The sequence below is a fragment of the Sminthopsis crassicaudata genome, chromosome 5, assembly GCF_048593235.1.
Source record: "Sminthopsis crassicaudata isolate SCR6 chromosome 5, ASM4859323v1, whole genome shotgun sequence".
NCBI classification, from domain to species: Eukaryota; Metazoa; Chordata; class Mammalia; order Dasyuromorphia; family Dasyuridae; genus Sminthopsis; species Sminthopsis crassicaudata.
Window position 1 is genome coordinate 57,282,374 of NC_133621.1, and position 21,006 is coordinate 57,303,379.

Sequence of the window (21,006 nt, forward strand, 5' to 3'; positions counted from 1 at the left end):
CTTCAGCAAACATATATCACTGGGAATTCTCATTTTAACAATTTATCAACCAATGCAAATAACTGTTGTTTTGTTCTTAAACTGATCCTAATGACAACAGTTGCATTGAAGAATGCAATCAGTGACCACAATGAATATACATGATGAGAGACTCAACCGTTTGTTTTTAATGCCATTGCATATTAGGCAGGGGAAAAATATATTACATTCACTGTGACATCAAATGAAACGTGATCTACTTTGCATAGGTTAGTATTTGGGTTAGCATGACGATGTTGTAGTCCATCAGGGCTTCAAGATTCACAGTGTAAAGGGAAAAGAAAGTGAATTAAAGCATTTCTACTAAAATATATTTTAATAGCTGGTGTTAACAATCTGCATGACAAAGGCCAAATTATGTCCACATGTGACATCATTCTGTAAGTCCCTCTATTCAATAAACATTGTTTCCTTTTTAACTACATACCTTTTAAGCAAATACAGTTTTTGGAAGAAAAAGAAAGCAACATAACAAACTCAAATTCTACAAACTTTTAAGTAAATATAAACCAAACTGCCCAATTCCTTTTTACTAATTTTTTTTTAATATCAATGGTAAAAACCAACAGCTTATAATTTCTACATCATGTCAACAGTACATTCAGTGCTATTTTCTGATGGTCCAGAAACCCATCCAGTGCAAAACCCAAGCAAATGATTGTCATGCAATATCCTTTCATCTTCCAAAACAATTCATTCTCAACAGCAAATGGATTACAATTTAAGTCTAGTATGCAAACTGTATATTGTATATCAGACACAAAAAACATGTGAAATCCCCACAAATATATTGAAGTGAATCACAGAGTTTGAGGGAGAGTAGATGGTCCTGAGGCTTCTTTCAGACTTGTGGTGTGGGTTCCTGTAGAAAGTATCTTGAAATAATTGCTACAGCTTACCTAAAGTCTTAGCTTTTTAGATCACCAGTAGTTGACAATTGCTTATAAAGAGCCCTGAGGGGCATAGAGTACTTCAAAGAACTACTTTCGCTTAGCATTTTAAACCTAATTAATACATTTTACTACTAAGACAATACTTAACTAAAGTTTTTTTTTTTTTGTTTGTTTTTTCTTTTTTTTTTGTTTCCATACTTCATGTTACTCAGGACAATCATAATGTAGCAATGTTTATTATAGGTCTACCTATTTCTACAGGTTTTAGATTCTTAGAGGCAAACAGTTGAATAAGCAATGAGCTAACAAAATAATTTTCTTCTCCTGGTGTTAATTCTGCCAAATGTCTGTGCCTCACAATTCTTTTGTCTGGGAGATAATAAAAATCCCCAAATCTAAATTTAACCTTTGTGTTATAAAGAACTATAGATATTTTGATTCCCCAAGAAACTCTCAAGGAAAAAATGGAAGAGTTTTTAAATGCTCTTTCATTTTTATGAGTTTGAATCTTCTGAAAATGAAATGCAATTAGTTATTAATTTTAATATGCTTGAATGGCAAAGAGAGCTCTCTTTTCTTTAGAGCTTCCCACTTCCTAAAATACAAATCATATATGATATGAGCATTCCTGAAGAATTGGCAACAGAAGATTGCTTGTTTTCTTTCAAAGGCCATGTGGACAAAAGGGGGTAAGCAACAAGGCACCCATTTTATTAAATATGTAATAAAATCTTATTTACTCTCTCCATCTTTATACATATATTCTATTAAAATGTAACACACATTTAAAGGGTAACAAATTATCTTTACACTTAAAACATTTCAGTGGATGTGAATGAACCTAAAATAGAGGGGCAACTTTAATCATTCCATTGCCTCTTTGAGAAGGAACTTTACCTAATTCTTGGAATGCATTGAAGCACAACAAAGACAGATGTATAGTGTGGTTTAAAAAAAAGATCAATATAACACACTTTTTTATAAAAGTTTGTCACTTCACTTAATTGATGAGAGAAGCAAAATTAGAGGTTGAGTAAAGACCTGCTAAAATAGTAGGTCTACACAAGATGGGTTCTGAGAATTGTGCTTACACACTTTTTGCATGTTCTGCTGAACTCAATGAAACATGAGATATAGATCCCAACACCACAAACTGGATTATGCTGCTCATTAGAGTTGATGATAACAAGATGACAAAGAAGAATGCAGTTTACCACAGGTTAAAAATAGAAAGCTTTCCTAGATAAGAATTAGTAAAAACTTGAACTACAAAACCTTACAACAGAAGAAATACATTTTCATTAGCATCACTCTCAAGAGAAAAAATGATTCACACGCAGTTTTGAATGTTTTTTCTTCTTGTTTTTCTTGGAAACCTTTAAAAATGCATCAAACTGGCCTAGCTGCTTTTAGCATTCTTGCAAACATCCCATGATTAGAAAGATAAGGACATTCATCCTTTCTATTTTGTTTTTTTGGTATGGTGCAGTCCATTTGACTTGATGAAATAGATTTTTAATTCTTAACTTTGATCTTTTGCTGTCAGTGTTTTATGAGAGAGATGTTGACAAGCTGGATTAGGATGGGGAAGGAGGTGTTACCACCATATAATAAAGAATCATATAAGAACACATAGAATGTACTTTTTTAAAAAATCATGATACTGTAGAAATGGTGCTTTGGTATAAGGTATCTGTTTCCAGTGTTCCTCCTGTTTCAGAGATATTTAGCAACAAAACAAGATTGTGGACCCATAAACATCAATAATGAATTATGATTTTCAGAGTAAACATTATCTTGTTGTTCCTCATCTACAATACTGCCAATTAGTTCAGTGTTGAAGCTTGCCTCTTAATGAATTACTGCTGGTTGGTATTATATGAAGCATAAGTATCTTGATTGATGTACAGATCCTATGTGAAGCTTAGAAATAGAACACTATCTATGTGGACATGTACACATTTTTTAAATTTTGAGTTTTGACACCACAGAATAAATATAAAATATTGTTTTACTTTGTAGTCCTGATTCTAATTATCACAAATTCAGTTTTCCATGAACATCCTAAAGTAAAAATTATAACCATCTTATGTTGATTTTGAAATTGCAGTCACCAATTTTTTTTTTAACCTCATCACAGAAAATGGCCTAACTTGTGCCTTGAAATTTACAAATTTACTTAAAAATCAAATGGAAGTGAAAAGGCTTATCGACTTTAAATTAGGTTTTTGTCAAAGAATATTCTTCGATTCAATTACATATTTAGGTTTTCCTTAGTCTATGCCTTAATAACTCCCCAAAACAGCTGGTTGATTATGTTGATTCTGTTAAATAACTTTCCAAATCAGTGAAGAAAAAGTCAAGTCCATTATTAAATAATGTTATTATCACCCCAATCCCCATTCAAAATAAGCCTGATTGATTGAAATTTTCACTTTTCAGGTCTTATTGATATCATGTAAACACGATTTGATTGTAATATAGCTTATTGATTTCTTAGTTCCACCTTCTCCCCAAAGTAAGACAATAACAGATCTTCAAAGGTATACAGTATTGATGGACAGCTTTGGCCCCACAAGATTTTTTTGCAAGACATTTGTTTCAGGCTTATGGTTACTTTAACTTTTTCATTACATTCTGTGCTACAGATATTCCCTCTAAGTAATGTAAATTTTACTAAATATTTGGAAAGTTTAAAAAAAGAAGCATTAAACAAAGCTCTGCACTTGTACAAAAAAATCCAGATAGAGCTTGTGCATAATCTGACTTCAGATGACAATAAACTACAAAATAAGAAAAGAATAATATGGGTGTATTCACACCTTTTCTCCTCCATTCAGCTTTTGAATTCATGACACAGTGACCCCCAGGTAAGAGTAGGACTAATTTGATGGGAGTTTCTACTCATTCTCTCTGAAAAAAAAATAATAAATCTTCATGAGCTCTCCTCAGCTAATGAGCAACTCATTGTGTCTATGCTGAAAAACTCTAATGAACTTCCTATTTTCCCAAACATATACCATCCAGTTTTAGATCTAAAGGAGATATATAATACAATGTAAAAACAGAATTTTTTTATGTAACCAGTTTGAGTTGCTGAATTTTCATGCCAGACTCCAAATGAGAACTACTCATTTATTATATGCTAAACAGAATCTGTCTTTCCAATAACTTTTTTTTTTGCAATTTTCAATACGTTTTATTCAAATTCAACTTTTCAAATTCAACTGATCCTGTTTGTCTTTTTTTCCCTTTAATATAGAAGCATGTGAGTGAAAATTGCTCAAGGAATATCTAAATTATTTATTTACTAGAATATAAATCTATTTCCTAAGGTTGTAACTTCTTCAAAATTAGAATGCAGCACAGCAGAATAATCTCAAGCAACTTTTTAAAATGTATTTTTTCTGATGAGCTGGCAAAGAGGGTGCTTTTTTAATCAGCTATGTACTTGGCTGTTATGACAGGAATAAACATGGTTATGGGCTATGCAGTAAAACTGCATATGGTACATAAGCTTAAGTCTACCAGGGGTAATCAGGGTAAAGAAGATTAGGGAAGGAAAATAGGCAGCATTTGAATTTAGGTCTTTGCAGAATAGCTATAGAGTTATTTGGCCTTGATATTTTATGATGCCAAGTAAATATTATATTCCTTTCCCTGAATAGATTTAGAGGGTAAATAATAGAAAGCAGAAAGAGCGTCTTAACCAGTTGGCCCTATCAAATATAAGTGGAGGAGAGGGGTACACCTGGGAATACATATGGAGACCACAGATGCCATTGTGCTGAGGAATATGAGAATATTTTTACTGTGTGAGCAAAATTTTCTTTACCCCTATGGCTACTGGATAATTCAAAGTGATTTTAACCAAACTATTCTCTGTCAGTCCTTAAAAATGCCCAACTGAATAATTATAACTTGATTTTATACCTGCCTTATGAGTCTAAATTTAAACAGCTCAGAGATTACTGGATGTGCTATTATTACGTTAATGGACTGGATCTCTCATGATGCTAGAGTGACAGCTAAGAAGTTTCTTTTACTTTTCTGATTACAAGGAGAAGCAAGGCCTCTTTTCAATACCAGAAAAGTACATTTTACACAAGGGATCAGGAGCCAATCAGAGGAAATCATTAACACAGTTAACAGCACTAGGTATCCAGTCACTGTTAACTTGGTTGGATTTTGGAATGACTGACTGCTTTTGGCTGAAAGCCCATTCTTTCTTCCTGGGACCTGTGTGTCTATTTTTCAATTTAAGGGCTGACTCATCTCAGTGATAAAATAGCTAATAAGTGGTCTTAAAAGTATTTTCCATCTTTTTTAAAAAGGTTAGATTTTAGAATATATTAGAATAAAGCTCAAAAGGGAAGGAGGAGAACGAATTAGTTAACAAACTCAATGTAGTTGGCTGGAAGCATTCCAGTTTTCCCAGTTCTCTGCACAGTGCCGTACATCCATCCATCATCGATAGGTTGTACGTTGACAATATAGTCACCATCCCTGAAGGAAACTTCATCTTCATCTTGAGCACTGTAATCATACATCGCACGATAGGTCCTCTGTTAATGGAAAAGAAGGGATGTTCTCTGAGTAACAATAGTTAAAATCATAGTTGGATCAAGCAAAAGACTTTAGAGTCAGGAAATAGCTCTGATTCAAATATTAGCTCCAGAACCCACAAGCGAGTCACTTTAAATTTCTAAGACTCAGGTTCTTTATCCATAAAATGGAGATCATAATACCCATGGATCCTATCTCACAAGGTTGCTGTCAAATGACAACAAAGACACACTATTTAAGCTATTAAAATTTAAAAGTGCTCTAACACTTTTGGAGCACTTAGTGTGTGTGTGTGTGTGTGTGTGTGTGTGTGTGTGTGTGTGTGTGTGTGTGTGTGTGTGTGTGTATGTGTGTAGTTATGCAAGTTTTAACACACCACATAAATACCAGTTGTTTTGCTTTATTAAGCAATATTTTGGTATTTCTAAAAGACCTGGAATTTCACCAATGAAAAAATTATCCTCACCCAACCATATAACTCCTTTTCACCATTAGTGAAACACTCTATCTGTTGCTATGACCATCAAAAGGCAACTCCCCTTTTTCTCAAGATCACAGGTTACTGCCAGGCCGGCCTGCATTTAAACTTGTTTTATTTTCTTGCTCCAGAGCTGCCGAAGCATGTTCTCTGCTGACATATCTTTTGCAAATTCAGAGTCATCTTCCAATAGCATAGGAGTAAGACTTTTCTTGGAAGTAGACTTTGAAATAACATTTTACTGAAAGTTTCTGCTGTAATATCACTATTCTATTCTCACTATTATAACTACTAATAAGATAATATAACTAAACCCATAGTATAGCAAGTATTTTTAAAATGAATTTTATTCTCTTTGTCATGGCTAAAATAAAACAAATTTAGCTAATGCTTTTGTTAGGTTGTTTAGTCATTTTTAGTCATTTTTTACTCTTCCTGATCCCATTTGGGGTTTTCTTGGCAAAGATACTACAGTGCTTTACCATTTCCTTCTTCAGGTCATTCTTCCAGATGAGGAGACTAAAGTAAACAGATCAAATGACTTGCTCATGGTTGCATAGCTAGTAAGTGTCTGAGGCTGGATTTGAACTCAGAAAGATGAATTTTTCTGACTGCAGCCAAAGCACTCTATCTATTCTAGTTGTCAATGTTGGCTAAGACTAACAATGGTAAATTAATCTCAAAATTACCTATATTGATTTGAACAAAATATATCATGTATCAAGGAATTTCAGCTCAAGGAAGGTGCTTTGCTATAAGGAAGCGTGTTTTGCAATGAGTTAAAAAGCAGGCTACCTCAAAAAAAAACAACAAAAAAAACCCCACCCACTAAGCTATAAATACCACAAGAGTAGGGATGATGTCTTCTCTAAATATTCTATCCCCCTCCCATAAACAGACAACATTCTATGCACAAAAAAATTAATAACTTTTTTGAACTTGAAAATATTAAGAAAGCTTTTTATTATTCAAAGTATCCCCAAAAAAGGAAGGTTGCATGATCATGATTCAAGAATGTTGTAGAAAGAATTTCTACAATGGTTAAGAGGTTGATTGAGCTCTAAAATTCCTTCCAATTCAGAATTCATGCTTTTAATATCTGAGTAATAGAGATAAGAAGAGCAGATATTCCTCTTCCCAGTAGCATTCAGTCATTTGTTACCCAATTTAAATTTAAATTTAAATTGAGATTAGCAAGTAAACTAGTGTGTATATATATATATATATATATGTATGTATGTATATATATATATATGTTCTTTTAACCAATGTATGCATGCCAAGATTAAAGACCAAAATAGGCTAATATCTATTTTAAAAAAAGAAGAATGAGTAAATTCATGAATTTATAAGTTATATACATACCAGATTTGGTGAGTGCTGCATTGATCTCATGGATGACACACTGGTCTGATGCATATATCCGTAGCCTTGGGATTGACTTTGTTGGTAGGCCCCAGGAAGTACAGGGGCTGCATATAAAACACACACATAGAAAAGAAATCATTACAGAGGATTTCAAAACATCCTTCCTGAGTCCTCAGGTGACTTCTTCATCAGCAACCAACAATGAAAGCTGTGTCAGAGATAAAATGCCATTTTCGGTGATGATGTGTTACTAGAATGGTAGTACTTAGATGTTCTCTTCAGATTAATATATCAAACACAAATAGTGAAGCTCATAAATTATGTTAACTGGATTAAAGTGAAGATTTTAAAACATTTGAAATAGATATAATTCAACCCATCAGGAGGCATGGGCTAATTTTACGTCCTACTTCTCAGATAAATGATAAATGGTTATTCTCAAAATTGCCAGTCACTAGCATCTCTATGAATTAGTTGATTATTATTCCAGTTATTAACAGTGATGTGAGTGTCTTAGTCAATTACAAGTTTTCTCCATTTAAAAGAAGTGCTTTCCAGTCTCCTAGAAATAAATGATTCAGGAAAAAGCAGATACTTATGATTTTGTGAGGTTTTACTTAAATTACTTAGATTCTTTGAAAAATCCTCAACTGCATCAGTAAAGATATTTTCTTTACTGATATAGACTGCAACCATTCTGGGTTTTCTCATCCTGTGTATTTCTATTTCCTATTCATCTTTCCCCATAAATTATGCAAAATAATTGCCTGAATACCTAAACTTTATGTAGATTCAGCCTAATTATGGCATCTAAGCAAACTGAAATTACTAAAAATGTTAGAAACATTTTAAAATTTCCTAGGTATTCCTCTCCAAATTAATTAGAATAGTGTTTACTTAGTTTATAACCATGTCTTCCTCCTTTCTCCCTTTCATTAATCAAATTGTTGGCTTAGCTCATAGTCAGGGTGACCCAAAGTTACAAGTGCTTATATCCCAAAACTGTGCTAAATTTTTTAGGATTCCCCCCACTATTAAAATTCAAGAATTATGGAACCTACTCTGAAGTACATCAAATTCTAGAGAAACTAACAGAATTCATAAAGAGAAAATCCTGCCATCATTAATCATCTCTCTGCCTCTATTTTTACCCACTTTAATTAGAATTTTAGCAAAATTTCAAATTGATGTTATTTTCAGATCAATATCCTTTCATGTATGTTCTAAAATGTCATGAAAGAATATTGATCTGAAAATAACACCACACTGGAAAAAAGAGCTAGCTTACTTTCCCTAGATGTATTCAGGATTCAAACAAACTTTGTAATATGTTGGACAAAATCAAATACATCAAGGATTTTCCTTCCAACAAGATTTTTCTATTTTCCCAGTTGTTAGTTCCTTTCCCCACACAAACCCTGAAATAATTTTCCCCCTGCATGTCATATTGTTTCCTTCCTTCATTTTTTTCTTTCCTCCTTCCTTCCTTTTCTGTTTCCCCTCCCTTCCTTTCTTCCTCTCTTTTTTTCTAGCCTATGTTACCCAGACCGAAAGTACAACAGCCATTTATGAACTCAATCCTAAAGGTTTAGAAGCTTTAACTTGATCTGAATTGGCTCATCTTCCTTAGGTGAAGCTTCATTTACAGGGATTCATCATATAATTGCCAGACCACACATATAATGGATTGGAAAGGTTTTGGCCTTTCTGGAATTCAAAATTCTTAAACTCAAGTGATCCACCAACCTCAGCCTCACCCAGTAATAGGGATCACATATTTGTGCCACCATCTCCAGCCAAATATATTTTCTCTATATCTAGAATTTACTCATCCATTAACATGTTTTATCACAACCCCATCCCCATACACAAACAAATACCTCAGTATACGATAATCTTATGGTGGACAGGGACTTTTAAATATTTCTATTTGCCTTTCCAGAGTCTATTACAGGACCTAATGTACAAGAAGCACTTGTCAATTCTTCAGCCAATCCTTATCAATTTATTGAAGATAAATTTTAATAGGGGCAAATTCCTTTATTTAATTTTTCACTTAATATCATTTCCCCAAATACGTGTAAAGATAATTTTCAATATTCATTCAATTCAATTTTAAGATTTTGAGTTCCAAAATTTTCTCCCTCTCTTTCCTCAAGACAGAAAGCAATCTGATATATTTTATACATGTACAATCATGTTCAACACATTTTCATATTAGTCATGTTGTGAAAGAAAAATAAGAACAAAAGTGAAAAACCACAAGACAGAAAAAAGCAAAAAAGGAAAAAAAAAAGAAAAGAAAATAGTATACTTCAATCACATTGTCTCCATAGTTCTTTCTCTGAATGTGGATGCCAATTTCTATTACAAGTCTAACTTCACACAATGATACTGCTACTGTGCACAATATTCTCCTGCTTCTATTCCCTTCACTCAGTATTAGTTCATGTAAGTCTTTTCAGGTTTTTCTGAAACTTGCTTGCTTACCATTTCTTACAGAACAATAGTAGTCCATTGCATTCATATACCACAATTTGTTTAGGCATTCCCCAATTGATGGGCACTTCAAAGTTCAAAAACTCAACTTAAGGTATAGGACAGAGTATACAATAGTTCATCCAAAAATATCTGCATGTATGGGAGATGGAAAATAAATGGAATCAAGAGTAAGGGAGCCCCAAACTAAAAGTCATCTTGGGCTACAAAAAACAGAAAAAACATTTAGAACAAATCTCCCTGAATTCTGTACTAGTCAGATTACATATGTTATATTATATTCAGTAGGTACCACATTTTAGGAAAAATAATATTAAGCTAGAGTATACAGCATATTGAAGGGCCCTGCAATTTTTCAAAAGAGATCTGATAGAAGGAATTGAAAATGTTTAGCCTGGGCAAGAAAAAAAAAAGCATGAGAATTTTACTCAAGCATTTAAAGGCTGTATGTCACATGAAAGATGGTTTAAATTGTCCTAGGTGGTCTTCTTGGCTAGAACTAGACATAATAAGTGGAAGTTGCAAAGATGCAGACTTCAGTAACACATAAGAAAAAAATATCCTAAAAAATGAGAACAATGACAAAGTGGAATGGGATGCCTTAGGTAGAGGTAGGTTCCCCACTTATCACTAGAAATCTTCATAAGGGTTGAGTATTTCTTAAAGATGTAAAATAGATTCTCTTTCATGTATATGTTAAACTAAAAAGCCTCAGTTCCAATTCACTATAATACTCCAGAATCAATAAGCACATGTGTTTTACATGTCAAAAATCTCAAGGAACAGTGTAAGGAGAGATGGAATGTCATATATGCAACTGATAGTTGTTATTCTGTCATTTCTGATTCTTCATGTCTTGTCCATGATACTAGAGTAGTTTGGTACTTCCTTTTCTGGATCATTTGACAGATGAAAAAACTGAGGCAAACAGAATTAAGTGTCTTGCTCAGTGTCAGACAGCTAGTAAGTGTCTGAGACTGAGGGGTGGAGCCAAGATGGTGGAGAAGACATATGTTTCTTTCTGACCTTCTCTACTTGTACTCCCCACACTTATTATGAAATCCAGCCTCTGAATTAGCTCTGGACCAGCAGAATCTACAAATATTGACAGTGCAACAAATTATCAGCAGAAGATCATTTTGAAGATTGCCAGAAAAGTCTGTTTCGGTTGGGCATGGGAGGAAGTGGCGCAGTATGCCAGCCCATACTGTGCAGACCCGGGGCAGTGCTGATCTCCATGGGGCAGTGCAGACTCTGCACAAAAGAGAATCTACAGGGAGGAATCTACAGCAGTATTGGCTACTTTGCCCTGGCTGCCAAGCCAGTAGATCAGCAGAGAAGGTATAAAACATCCAATACAAACACTAAAGATAAATAGACAACCCCAAAAAGACAGAGTTTCATGGGACCTGGCCATGCCCACCCAGTTCCTGGAGTAAGTCAGCATGATCCTAGCACAAGTGGGGCTCCTTGGACACCTGTATAATAAGCTTAGAAAACCTCCCTGCCCTAAAAGCAGATTCTAACTTTTTTTTTAAATGAGTAAAAAGGCAAAGAGAACTCTAACTATAGATAATTTATGGTGAACGAGAACAGATTTCAAACCCTGAGGAGACTAAAAGCAGATTGTCTGTAGATGAAGCCCCAAAGAGTAATATAACCTTGTCCACATCACACAGGGCTCTCCTAGAAGAAATTTAAAGGGATCTCAAAGGAGAGCTAGAAGAAAAATGGGGAAAGGAAAGAAAAACTTTGCAAGAGGGTTTAGAAAAGGCATGTAACTCATTAAAAAATAGATTTGACAAAATGGAAAAAGAAACAACTCCCTGAAAAACAGAATTTTGAATTGGAAAAGGTAAATAACTCCCAGGATAACAAAATCTGTGAAATGGACAAAAGAAAATAACTCCTTAAAAAACAAAATTTGTGAAATGGAAAAAAAAAAATTCCATAGGACAAAACAACTCATTTAAAAGTCAATTGGACAAATACAAAAAGAAGTTTAAAAGGTAAATGAAGAAAATAATTCACTAAAAATCAGAACTGAACAAATGGAAGTGAATGATTTGATGAGACATCGAGAATCAATCAAGCAAAACCAAAAAAAAAAAAAAAATGAAAAAATAGAAAAAAAAAAAAGTAAAATACCACTTGGGAAAACAACTGACCTGGAAAATCTAGGAGAAACAATCTAAGGATTATTGGACTCCTGAAAACCATAATGAAAAAAAGAGCCTAGAGACTATTTTTCAAGAATTCATCAAAGAGAACTGCACTGATGTCATAGAATTGGAAGGTGAAATAGCCATTGAAAGAATACACCAAACACCTCTTTAAAGAGACCCCAAAATTAAAACTCCAAGGAATATCATGGCTAAATTTTAGAACTGTCATACCAAGGAAAAAATATTAAAAGCAGCCAGGAAAAAAAAAATTCAAATACTGAGGAACCACAATAAGGATTTACTCAGGATCTAGAAGCATCTACCTTAAAGAATCGAAGGACTTAGAATCTGATATTCCAAAAATGCAGTCAAGAATAAAGTACTCCACTAAATTGAGCACTTTCTTGTGGAAAAGAAGATGGGCATTCAATGAAACAGGTGAATGCCATTTATTTCTGATTTTCTGACCAGAGCAAAACAAAAAATTTGACCTCCAAATATAGAATTCAAGAGAAGTATAAAAAAGTAAAAAGAATTCATGAGAATTGTATTTCTGTTATGGGTATACATAGAGAGTGCATATATATATATATAATTTGATTTTACTGTTATAATATAAAAAAGGAACTAGAGGTGGAAAGGTGATTGTACTGGAAAAAAGGGGAAAGCTGAGGTAAAATGAGGGAAATTACATCTCAGGAAGAGGCAGAGGAAACCTATTATATTTGAGGGAAAGACGGGAAGGGATAAATATTATGTGACTCTTATACTCATCAAATTTGGTTCAAAGAAAAAATATTAGACATATTTGGTATACAGAGAAGCTTCTCTCACCTTATGGAAAAGTGGGAGGAGAAAGGCAAAAAAAGGGGAAGAGCTAGGCTAAATAGAAAGGAAAACAAAAATAGTAGGGGAAAGGTATAAGAAAGGGGAGGAACCTAAAAGGGGAGGAATTCTAAAGAGGGAGGTCTGCTATAAGTTAAATACTGGGGTAGGGGGGAGAGAGGAAAAGGAAAGAGAAAAGTACAATCTAGGGGTAATAAGATGGCAGGAATTACATAATTAGTATTTTTAACAATAAATATGGATGGGGTGAACTTTCCCATAAAGCAGAACTGGATAGCAGATTGGATTAAAAGTCAGGATCCTACAATATGTTGTTTTCAAGAAATACATTTAAAGCGGAGTGATACATGTGGAGTCAAGGTAAAAGGCTGGAGCAGAATCTATTATGCTTCAGGTGAAGTAAAAAAAAGCAGGGGTAGCCATCCTGATCTCAGATCAAGTAAAGCAAAAATTGATATGATCAAAAGAGATAAGGAAGGAAATTATTTCCTGCTAAAGGGTACCATAGATAATGAAGCAATATCAATATTAATATATATATATATATATATATATATATATATATATATATATATATATATATATATATATATATATATATATATATGCATCAAGTGGTAAAGCATGAAAATTCCTAAAGGAGAAGTTAAGAGAGCAGCAAGAAGAAATAGCAAAACTATAATAGTCAGAGATCTCAACCTTGCCCTCTCAGAACTAGATAGATCAAAACACAAAATAAATAAGAAAGAAGTTAAAGAGATAGAGTACTAGAAAAGTTAGGCATGATAGATCTTTGGAGAAAATTGAATGGAGACAGAAAGGAGTACACTTTCTTTTCAGCAGTACATGGAACTATACAAAAATTGACCATATTAAGACATAAAAACCTCAAAATGAAATGCAGAAAGGCAGAAATAGCAAATGCATTTTTTTTCAGATCACGATGCAATAAAAATTACATTCAATAAAAAGCCATGGGAAAATAGACCAAAAAGTAATTGAAAAGTAAATAATCTCATGGTAAAGAATGAATGGGTGAAACAGCAAATGATAGACACAATCAATAATTTCATCCAAGAGAATGACAATAATAAGATAACATACCAAAATTTGTGGGATGCAAAGTGGTAATAAGGGGAAATTTTATATCTCTAGAGTCTTACATGCAGAAAATAGAGAAAGAAAAGATCAGTGAATTGAGCTAGAAAAAGAGCAGATTAAAAACTCCCAAAGACCAAACTTGAAATTTTAAAAATAAAAGGAGAGATAAATAAAATTGAAAGTAAAAAAAAAAATTCTGAATAAAACTAAGAACTGGTTTTATGAAAAAACCAACAAAACAGATAAACCTTTAGTAAATTTGATTAGAAAAAGGAAAGAGGAAAATCAAATTTTTAGTTTTAAAAAAATGAAAAGGGAGAACTTTTCACTAATGAAGAGGAAATTAGAGCAATAATTAGGACTTTCTTTGCCTAACTTTATGCTATTAAATTTGATAACCTAAGTTAAATGGAGGAATATCTACAAAAATATAGGTTGCCTATATTAGCAGAGGAGGAAGTAAATTGCTTAAATAGCTCCATTTTAGAAAAAGAACTAGAACAAGATATAATCAAATCCCTAAGAAAAAACCCCCAGGACCAGATGGATTTACATGTGAATTCTACCAAACATTTAAAGACAATTAACTCCAATACTATATAAACTTTTTGGAAAAAATAGGCAATGAAGGACTCTTCCAAATTCCTTTTATGACACAGACATGATACTGATACCTAAACCAGATAGGACAAAAACAGAGAAAGAAAATTATAGCTCAATTTCCTTAATGAATATTGATGCAAAAATCTTATATAAAACATTAGCAAAGAGATTACAGAAAATCATCCCCAGGATAAAACAAGAAGACCAAGTATGATTTATATCAGGAATGCATGGTTGGTTCAATATTAAGAAAATTATTAGCATAATTGACTATATCAATAACCAAATTAACAAAAACCATATGATCATCTCAACAGATGCTGAAAAAGCATTTGATAAAATCCAATACCCATTCCTATTAAAAACAATAGAGAATATAGGAATAAATGGACTTTTCCCTAAAATAGTCAGTAGCATCTATTTAAAATCATCAATAAATATCAGATGTAATGGGGATAAACTGGAATCATTCCCAATAAAACCAGGAGTGAAACAAGGTCACCCATTATCACCATTACTATTCAGTATTTTTTAGAAATGCTAGCTTCAGCAATAAGAGATGAAAAAGAGATGAAAGAAATTAAGAGTAGGTAATAAGGAAACCAAATTATCATTCTTTGCAGATGATATGATGTTATAATTAGAAAACCTCAGAGAATCTACTAAAAAGCTATTAGAAATCATCCAAAACTTTAGCAAAGTTTCAGGATACAAAATAAATCCACAAAAATCATCTTCATTCTTATACATAACTAACAAAATCCAACAACAAGGGATACAAAGAATTTTCATTTCAAATAACTGTTGATAGGATAAAATATTTGGGAATCTATCTGCAAAGGGAAAGTCAGGAACTATATGTGCAAAACTATAAAACACTTTCCACACAAAATAAAGTAGAAAATTAGAAAAATATCAAGTGTTCTTGGATAGGCTGAGCAAATATAATAACATGACAATACTACCTAAACTAATCTATTTATTTAGTGCTACACCAATCAGACTCCCAAGAAACTATTTTAATGACCTAGATAAAATAACAAAATTCATCTGGAAGAAGAAAAGATCAAGAATTTCAAGGGAACTAATGAAAAAAAAATCAAATGAAGGTGGTCTAGATGTGCCAGATCTAAAAATATATTATAAAGCAGAGGTCATCAAAACCATTTGGTACTGACTAAGAAAAAGAGTAGTTGATCAGTGGAATAGATTAGATTCACAGGACAAAATAGTGAATAACTATAGCAATCTAGTGTTGGACAAACCCAAAGACTCCAGCTTTTGAGATAAGAATTCACTATTTGACAAAAACTGCTAGGAAAATTGGAAACTAGTATGGCAGAAATTAGGCATTGACCTACACTTAAAACCATATACCAAGATAAGGTCAAAATGGATTCATGATCTAGACATAAAGAATGAAATTATAAATAAATTACATGAACATAGGATAGTTTACCTCTCAGAGCTGTGGAGGAGGAAGGAATTTGTGGGCAAAGAACAACTAGAGATCATTATTGATCAGAAAATAGATAATTTTGATTATATTAAGTTTAAAAGTTTTTGTACAAATAAAAGTAATGCAGACAAGATTATAAGGGAAGCAACAAACTGGGAAAACATTTTTATATTAAAAAATTCTTATAAAGGCCTCATTTCCAACATATATAGAGAATTGGCTCAAATTTATAAGAAATCAAGCCATTCTCCAATTGATAAATGGTCAAATGATATGAACAGACAATTTTCAGATGAAGAAATTGAAACTATAGTCATATGAAAAGATGTTCCAAATCATTATTGATCAGAGAAATGCAAATTAAGACAACCCTGATATATCACTGCATACCTGTCATATTGGCTAAGATGATAGGAAAAGATGACAATGAATGCTGGAGGGGATGTGGGAAAACTGGGACACTGATACATTGTTGGTAAAACTGTGAACAAATCCAACCATTCTGGAGAGCAATTTGGAACTATGCTTAAAAAGTTATCAAACAGTGCATACCCTTGGATCCATCAATGTTTCTACTGGGCTTATATCTCAAAGAGATTTTAAAGGAGGGAAAGAGACCCATATGTGCAAAAATGTTTGTGGCAGCTCTTTTTGTAGTGGCTAGAAACTGGAAACTTAGTGGATACCTATCAATTGGAGAAAATGGCTGAATAAATTATGGTATATTAATGTTATGGAATACTGTTGTTCTGTAAGAAACAAGGATGATTTCAGAATGAACTGATGCTAAGTGAAATGATTACTATACACAATAGCAACAAGATTGTATGACAATCAATTCTGTTGGACATGACTAAGCCAGTTCCAATTGTTCAGTGATGAAAAGAGCCATCCACACCCAGAGAGAGGCCTATGGGAAATGAATGTGGAGCATAACACAGCATTTTCACTCTTTCTACATATTTCCTTGCATTTTTTGTTTCCCTTCTCAAGTTTTTTTTTCTTTCCTTTCTAGATCCAATTTTTCTTGTGCAGCAAGATAATTGTATAAATATGTATACGCATATTGGATTTAATATTTATTTTAACATATTTAACATGTATTGGACTACCTGCCATCTAGGGGAGGGAGTGGAGGAAGAAGGAGGGGAAAATTTGGAACAGAAGGTTTTGCAAAGGACAATGTTGAAAAATTACCCATGCATATGTTTTGTAAATAAAAAGCTATACTAATAAGATATTAATAATAATAAATTTTAAACAGTGTCTGAAACTGAATTTAAATTCATGAAGATGACTCTTCCTGATTCCAAATCCAGTGCTCTGTGTAATTTGGCACCATCTAAGTTGCCTGCAATTGATGTCAGTCCATGATATCACACCAAACTTTAAAGTAAGTTTGGTAAATGAAATAAAGTTAGCATGGTGATTTATTGTGTACAGGTTTGCAACATGAAGCAATTGACAAATGTACTTCTGGAGTGTTGTTAATAATGAATATTTTAAAAGTGGCAAGTTGATTCTGGTGAAATATGAGAACATGAATACTTTAAAGCAATTTAATCATGAGAAAATTACACCTCATTAATGAGTTCTCCAGATAATCATGATATTAAGTGATTAGAGGGTTTTTTTTTTCTAATTCTTCTGATAATCTATATGTCAGTGTTGTTACAAATTATTTTTAAGTGACCAGGCATACTACTGAGAAGAAAATGGCAAGAACTAGCACATTATGAAGTTATTGAAAGACCATATCAAGAATGTTGGGAAATGATATCATTAAAAATCAAATTTTAAAGTGTGCAGTAAAATATAGAGCATATCATTAAAATCTTTTCATTTTAAAAATAGCAATAATAATTTACCATAAAAACTTTTCACTTTTTGAATGCTTATTTTTAAAAACCTATAAAAATAAAAAGGTTTCTATATTAATAGGAGAAAATAAACATATATGTAATATGCATATATTGTAATATGATATGTGCACATGTTACACATGAACATATGTGTGATGTTTTATAAATTTTATAATATGCATATATTATACAGAAGTCTTAATTCCATTTTAAACTTTAATAGTTATTTATATTAAATCTTTTACCTTTTACTATATTAAAACCTTGACTTTGAAGATATTTATATATTATGTATATTAATTTTATATTATTTCTATTAAATTAATAGATTTTTTTTAATTTGTTTTTTATTAATTTTTATAATTATAACATTTTCTTTGACAGTACATATGCATAGGTAATTTTTTTTTACAACATTATCCCTTGTACTCCCTTCTATTCCAAGTTTTTCCCCTCCTTCCCTCCACCCCCTTCCTTAGATGGCAGGCATTCCCATACATATTAAATATCTTACAGTATATTCTACGTACAATATATATGTGCAGAACCAAATTTTGTTGTTGTTGCAAAGGAAGGATTGTATTCGCAAGGTAAAAATAATCTGGGAAGAGAAACAAAACAAAACAAAACAAACAAAAACAAAAAAACAATGCTCACAGTTTACACTCATTTCCCAGTGTTCCTTTTCTGGATGTAGCTGATTCTGTCCACCATTGATCAACTGGAATTGGATTAGCTCTTCTCTATGTTGAAGATATCCACTTCCATCAGAATACATCCTTATACAGTATCATTGTTGAAGTGTATAATGATCCCCTAGTTCTGCTCGTTTCACTCAGCATCAGTTGATGTAAGTCTCTCCAAGCCTCTCTGTATTCCTCCTGTTGGTCATTTCTTACAGTACAATAATATTCCATAACATTCATATACCATATAAATTAATAGATATTAAAGTTTAAAACTGCACTAAGACTTTTGGGATACCAAACTAGTTAGATATAAATATAAAAGTACACACAAACATATAGTGTGTGGGGGGGAGTAAACATATATATATTTAAGTAGGATGGAGATAGCCACTATTAATTCAATCATCCATCCATTCATTTGACACATACTGAGTATTTGTGTAGACAATGCACAGTTTTCAAAGAGGCAACAGATAGATACTATATTTCTTTTAATATGTTCTAAAATCATTTGAGATATTTTTGACAGTCATATTATTGATTCATAATGAGCTTTCAGTCCAGTACAAATGCTAAAATAAATAAATAAATTTGGGCAGCTAATTTCTAGTCACAGGTATATCCCATCTTTTACTTGGTGAAGTTAATTTTTTTTTCAAATCTAAGTAGAAGATTTCACTTTGATTTCTATTAAATTTAATCTTATTAGATTTGCTCAGTATTCTACCCAATAAAAATGTTAAGGAATCCTAAATGTATCATCTTCCAACTTTATATAATTTGTAAATTTAATAAGCATGATTTCTTATAAATTAGAGTCAATTCTCTGTATATTTTGGAGATGAGGCCTTTATCAGAATCTTTAACTGTAAAAATGTTTTCCCAATTTGTTACTTCCCTTCTAATCTTGTTTGCATTAGTTTTGTTTGTACAAAAGCTTCTTAATTTGATGTAATCAAAATTTTCTATTTTGTGATTAATAATGATCTCTAGTTCTCCTTTGGTCACAAATTCCTTCCTCCTCCACAAGTCTGAGAGACAAACTATCCTATATTCCTCTAATTTATTTATGATCTCGTTCTTTATGCCTAAATCATGGACCCATTTTGATCTTATCTTAGTATGTGGTGTTAAGTGTGGATCCAAGCCTAGTTTCTGCCATACTAATTTACAGTTTTCCCAGCAGTTTTTGTCAAATACTGAATTCTTATCCTAAAAGTTGGGATCTTTGGGTTTGTCAAACACTAGATTGCTATTTTTATTCACTATCTTATCCTGTGAACCTAACCTATTCCACTGATCAACTGATCTATTTCTTAGCCAATACAAAATGGTTTTGGTAACTGATGCTTTATAATATAGTTCTAGATCAGGTACAGCTAGGCCACCTTCATTTGATTTTTTTTTCATTACTTCCCTTGAAATTCTCTACCTTTTGTTCTTCCATATGAATTTTGTTGTTATTTTTTCTAGGTCATTAAAATAGTTTCTTGGGAGTCTGATTGGTATAGCACTAAATAAATAGATTAGTTTAGGGAGTATTGTCATCTTATATTCTCTCAGCCTATCCAAGAGCACTTAATGTCTTTCCAATTGTTTAAATCTTACTTTATTTTAATTTATTCTCCAATTGATAAATGGTCAAAGGATATGAACAATTTTCAGATGATGAAATTGAAACTATTTCCACTCATATGAAAGAGCATTCCAAATCGCTATTGATCAGAGAAATGCAAATTAAGACAACTCTGAGATACTACTACACACCTGTCAGATTGGCTAAGATGACAGGAACAAATAATGATGAATATTGGAGGGTGTAATGTGCTGTTGTCTCCAGAAACTGCCGATCACTCTCTGGGAAGAGAACTGCTATCATTAACTGCCGCCAATTCTGACCTCCTGTAGAGACTCTTTCTCTCCCACTAGAGAGCCGCCCCAGGTCTGACCCAGACAAGACTTTCAATCTCTTGAGTGCCGCCCTCTTTTTTCCTCCCAGAGAATAGGAGTGGGGTAACGCAAGGGCTTCTGGGAAAAATTACTTATCTCCTAAGCATGCAAGCTCCTCCCCAGGAGTTCACAGGAGTAAAACCCCCCTAAAGGCTGGAACTTGAGAATTGTTAAGTACCGACTTAGAACTTAGTAAGAATCTAATATCTCATTATCTCATTAGCACTTAGTAAGAACCTAACAGGAGGGGATGTGGGAAAACTGGGACACTGATGCATTGTTGGTGGAGTTGTGAAAGAATCCAACCATTCTGGAGAGCAATCTGGAACTATGCCCAAAACATTATCAAACTGTACATACCCTTTGATCCAGCAGTGCTACTACTGGGCTTCTATCCCAAGGAAATACTAAAGAAGGAAAAGGGACCTGTATGTGCCAAAATGTTTGTGGCAGCCCTTTTTGTAATGGCTGGAAACTGGAAAATGAAT

General features: G+C 32.7%; 1 protein-coding gene across 5 annotated transcripts in view; it reads right to left on the reverse strand.

Moving 5' to 3' along the window:
• Window positions 1-565: 565 nt before the first annotated feature.
• Window positions 566-21,006, reverse strand: part of NEBL (nebulette) — a 464,176-nt gene continuing 443,735 nt past the window's right edge. For all 5 annotated transcript variants that reach the window (XM_074266882.1, XM_074266881.1, XM_074266879.1 and 2 more), the window contains 2 exons: window positions 7,342-7,448; window positions 566-5,497 (listed from right to left, as the gene is read on the reverse strand). In XM_074266882.1, coding sequence (XP_074122983.1) covers window positions 5,321-5,497; window positions 7,342-7,448 — 284 coding nt within the window. In that variant the 3' untranslated portion in view covers window positions 566-5,320. The remainder of the gene's footprint in view (window positions 5,498-7,341; window positions 7,449-21,006) is intronic.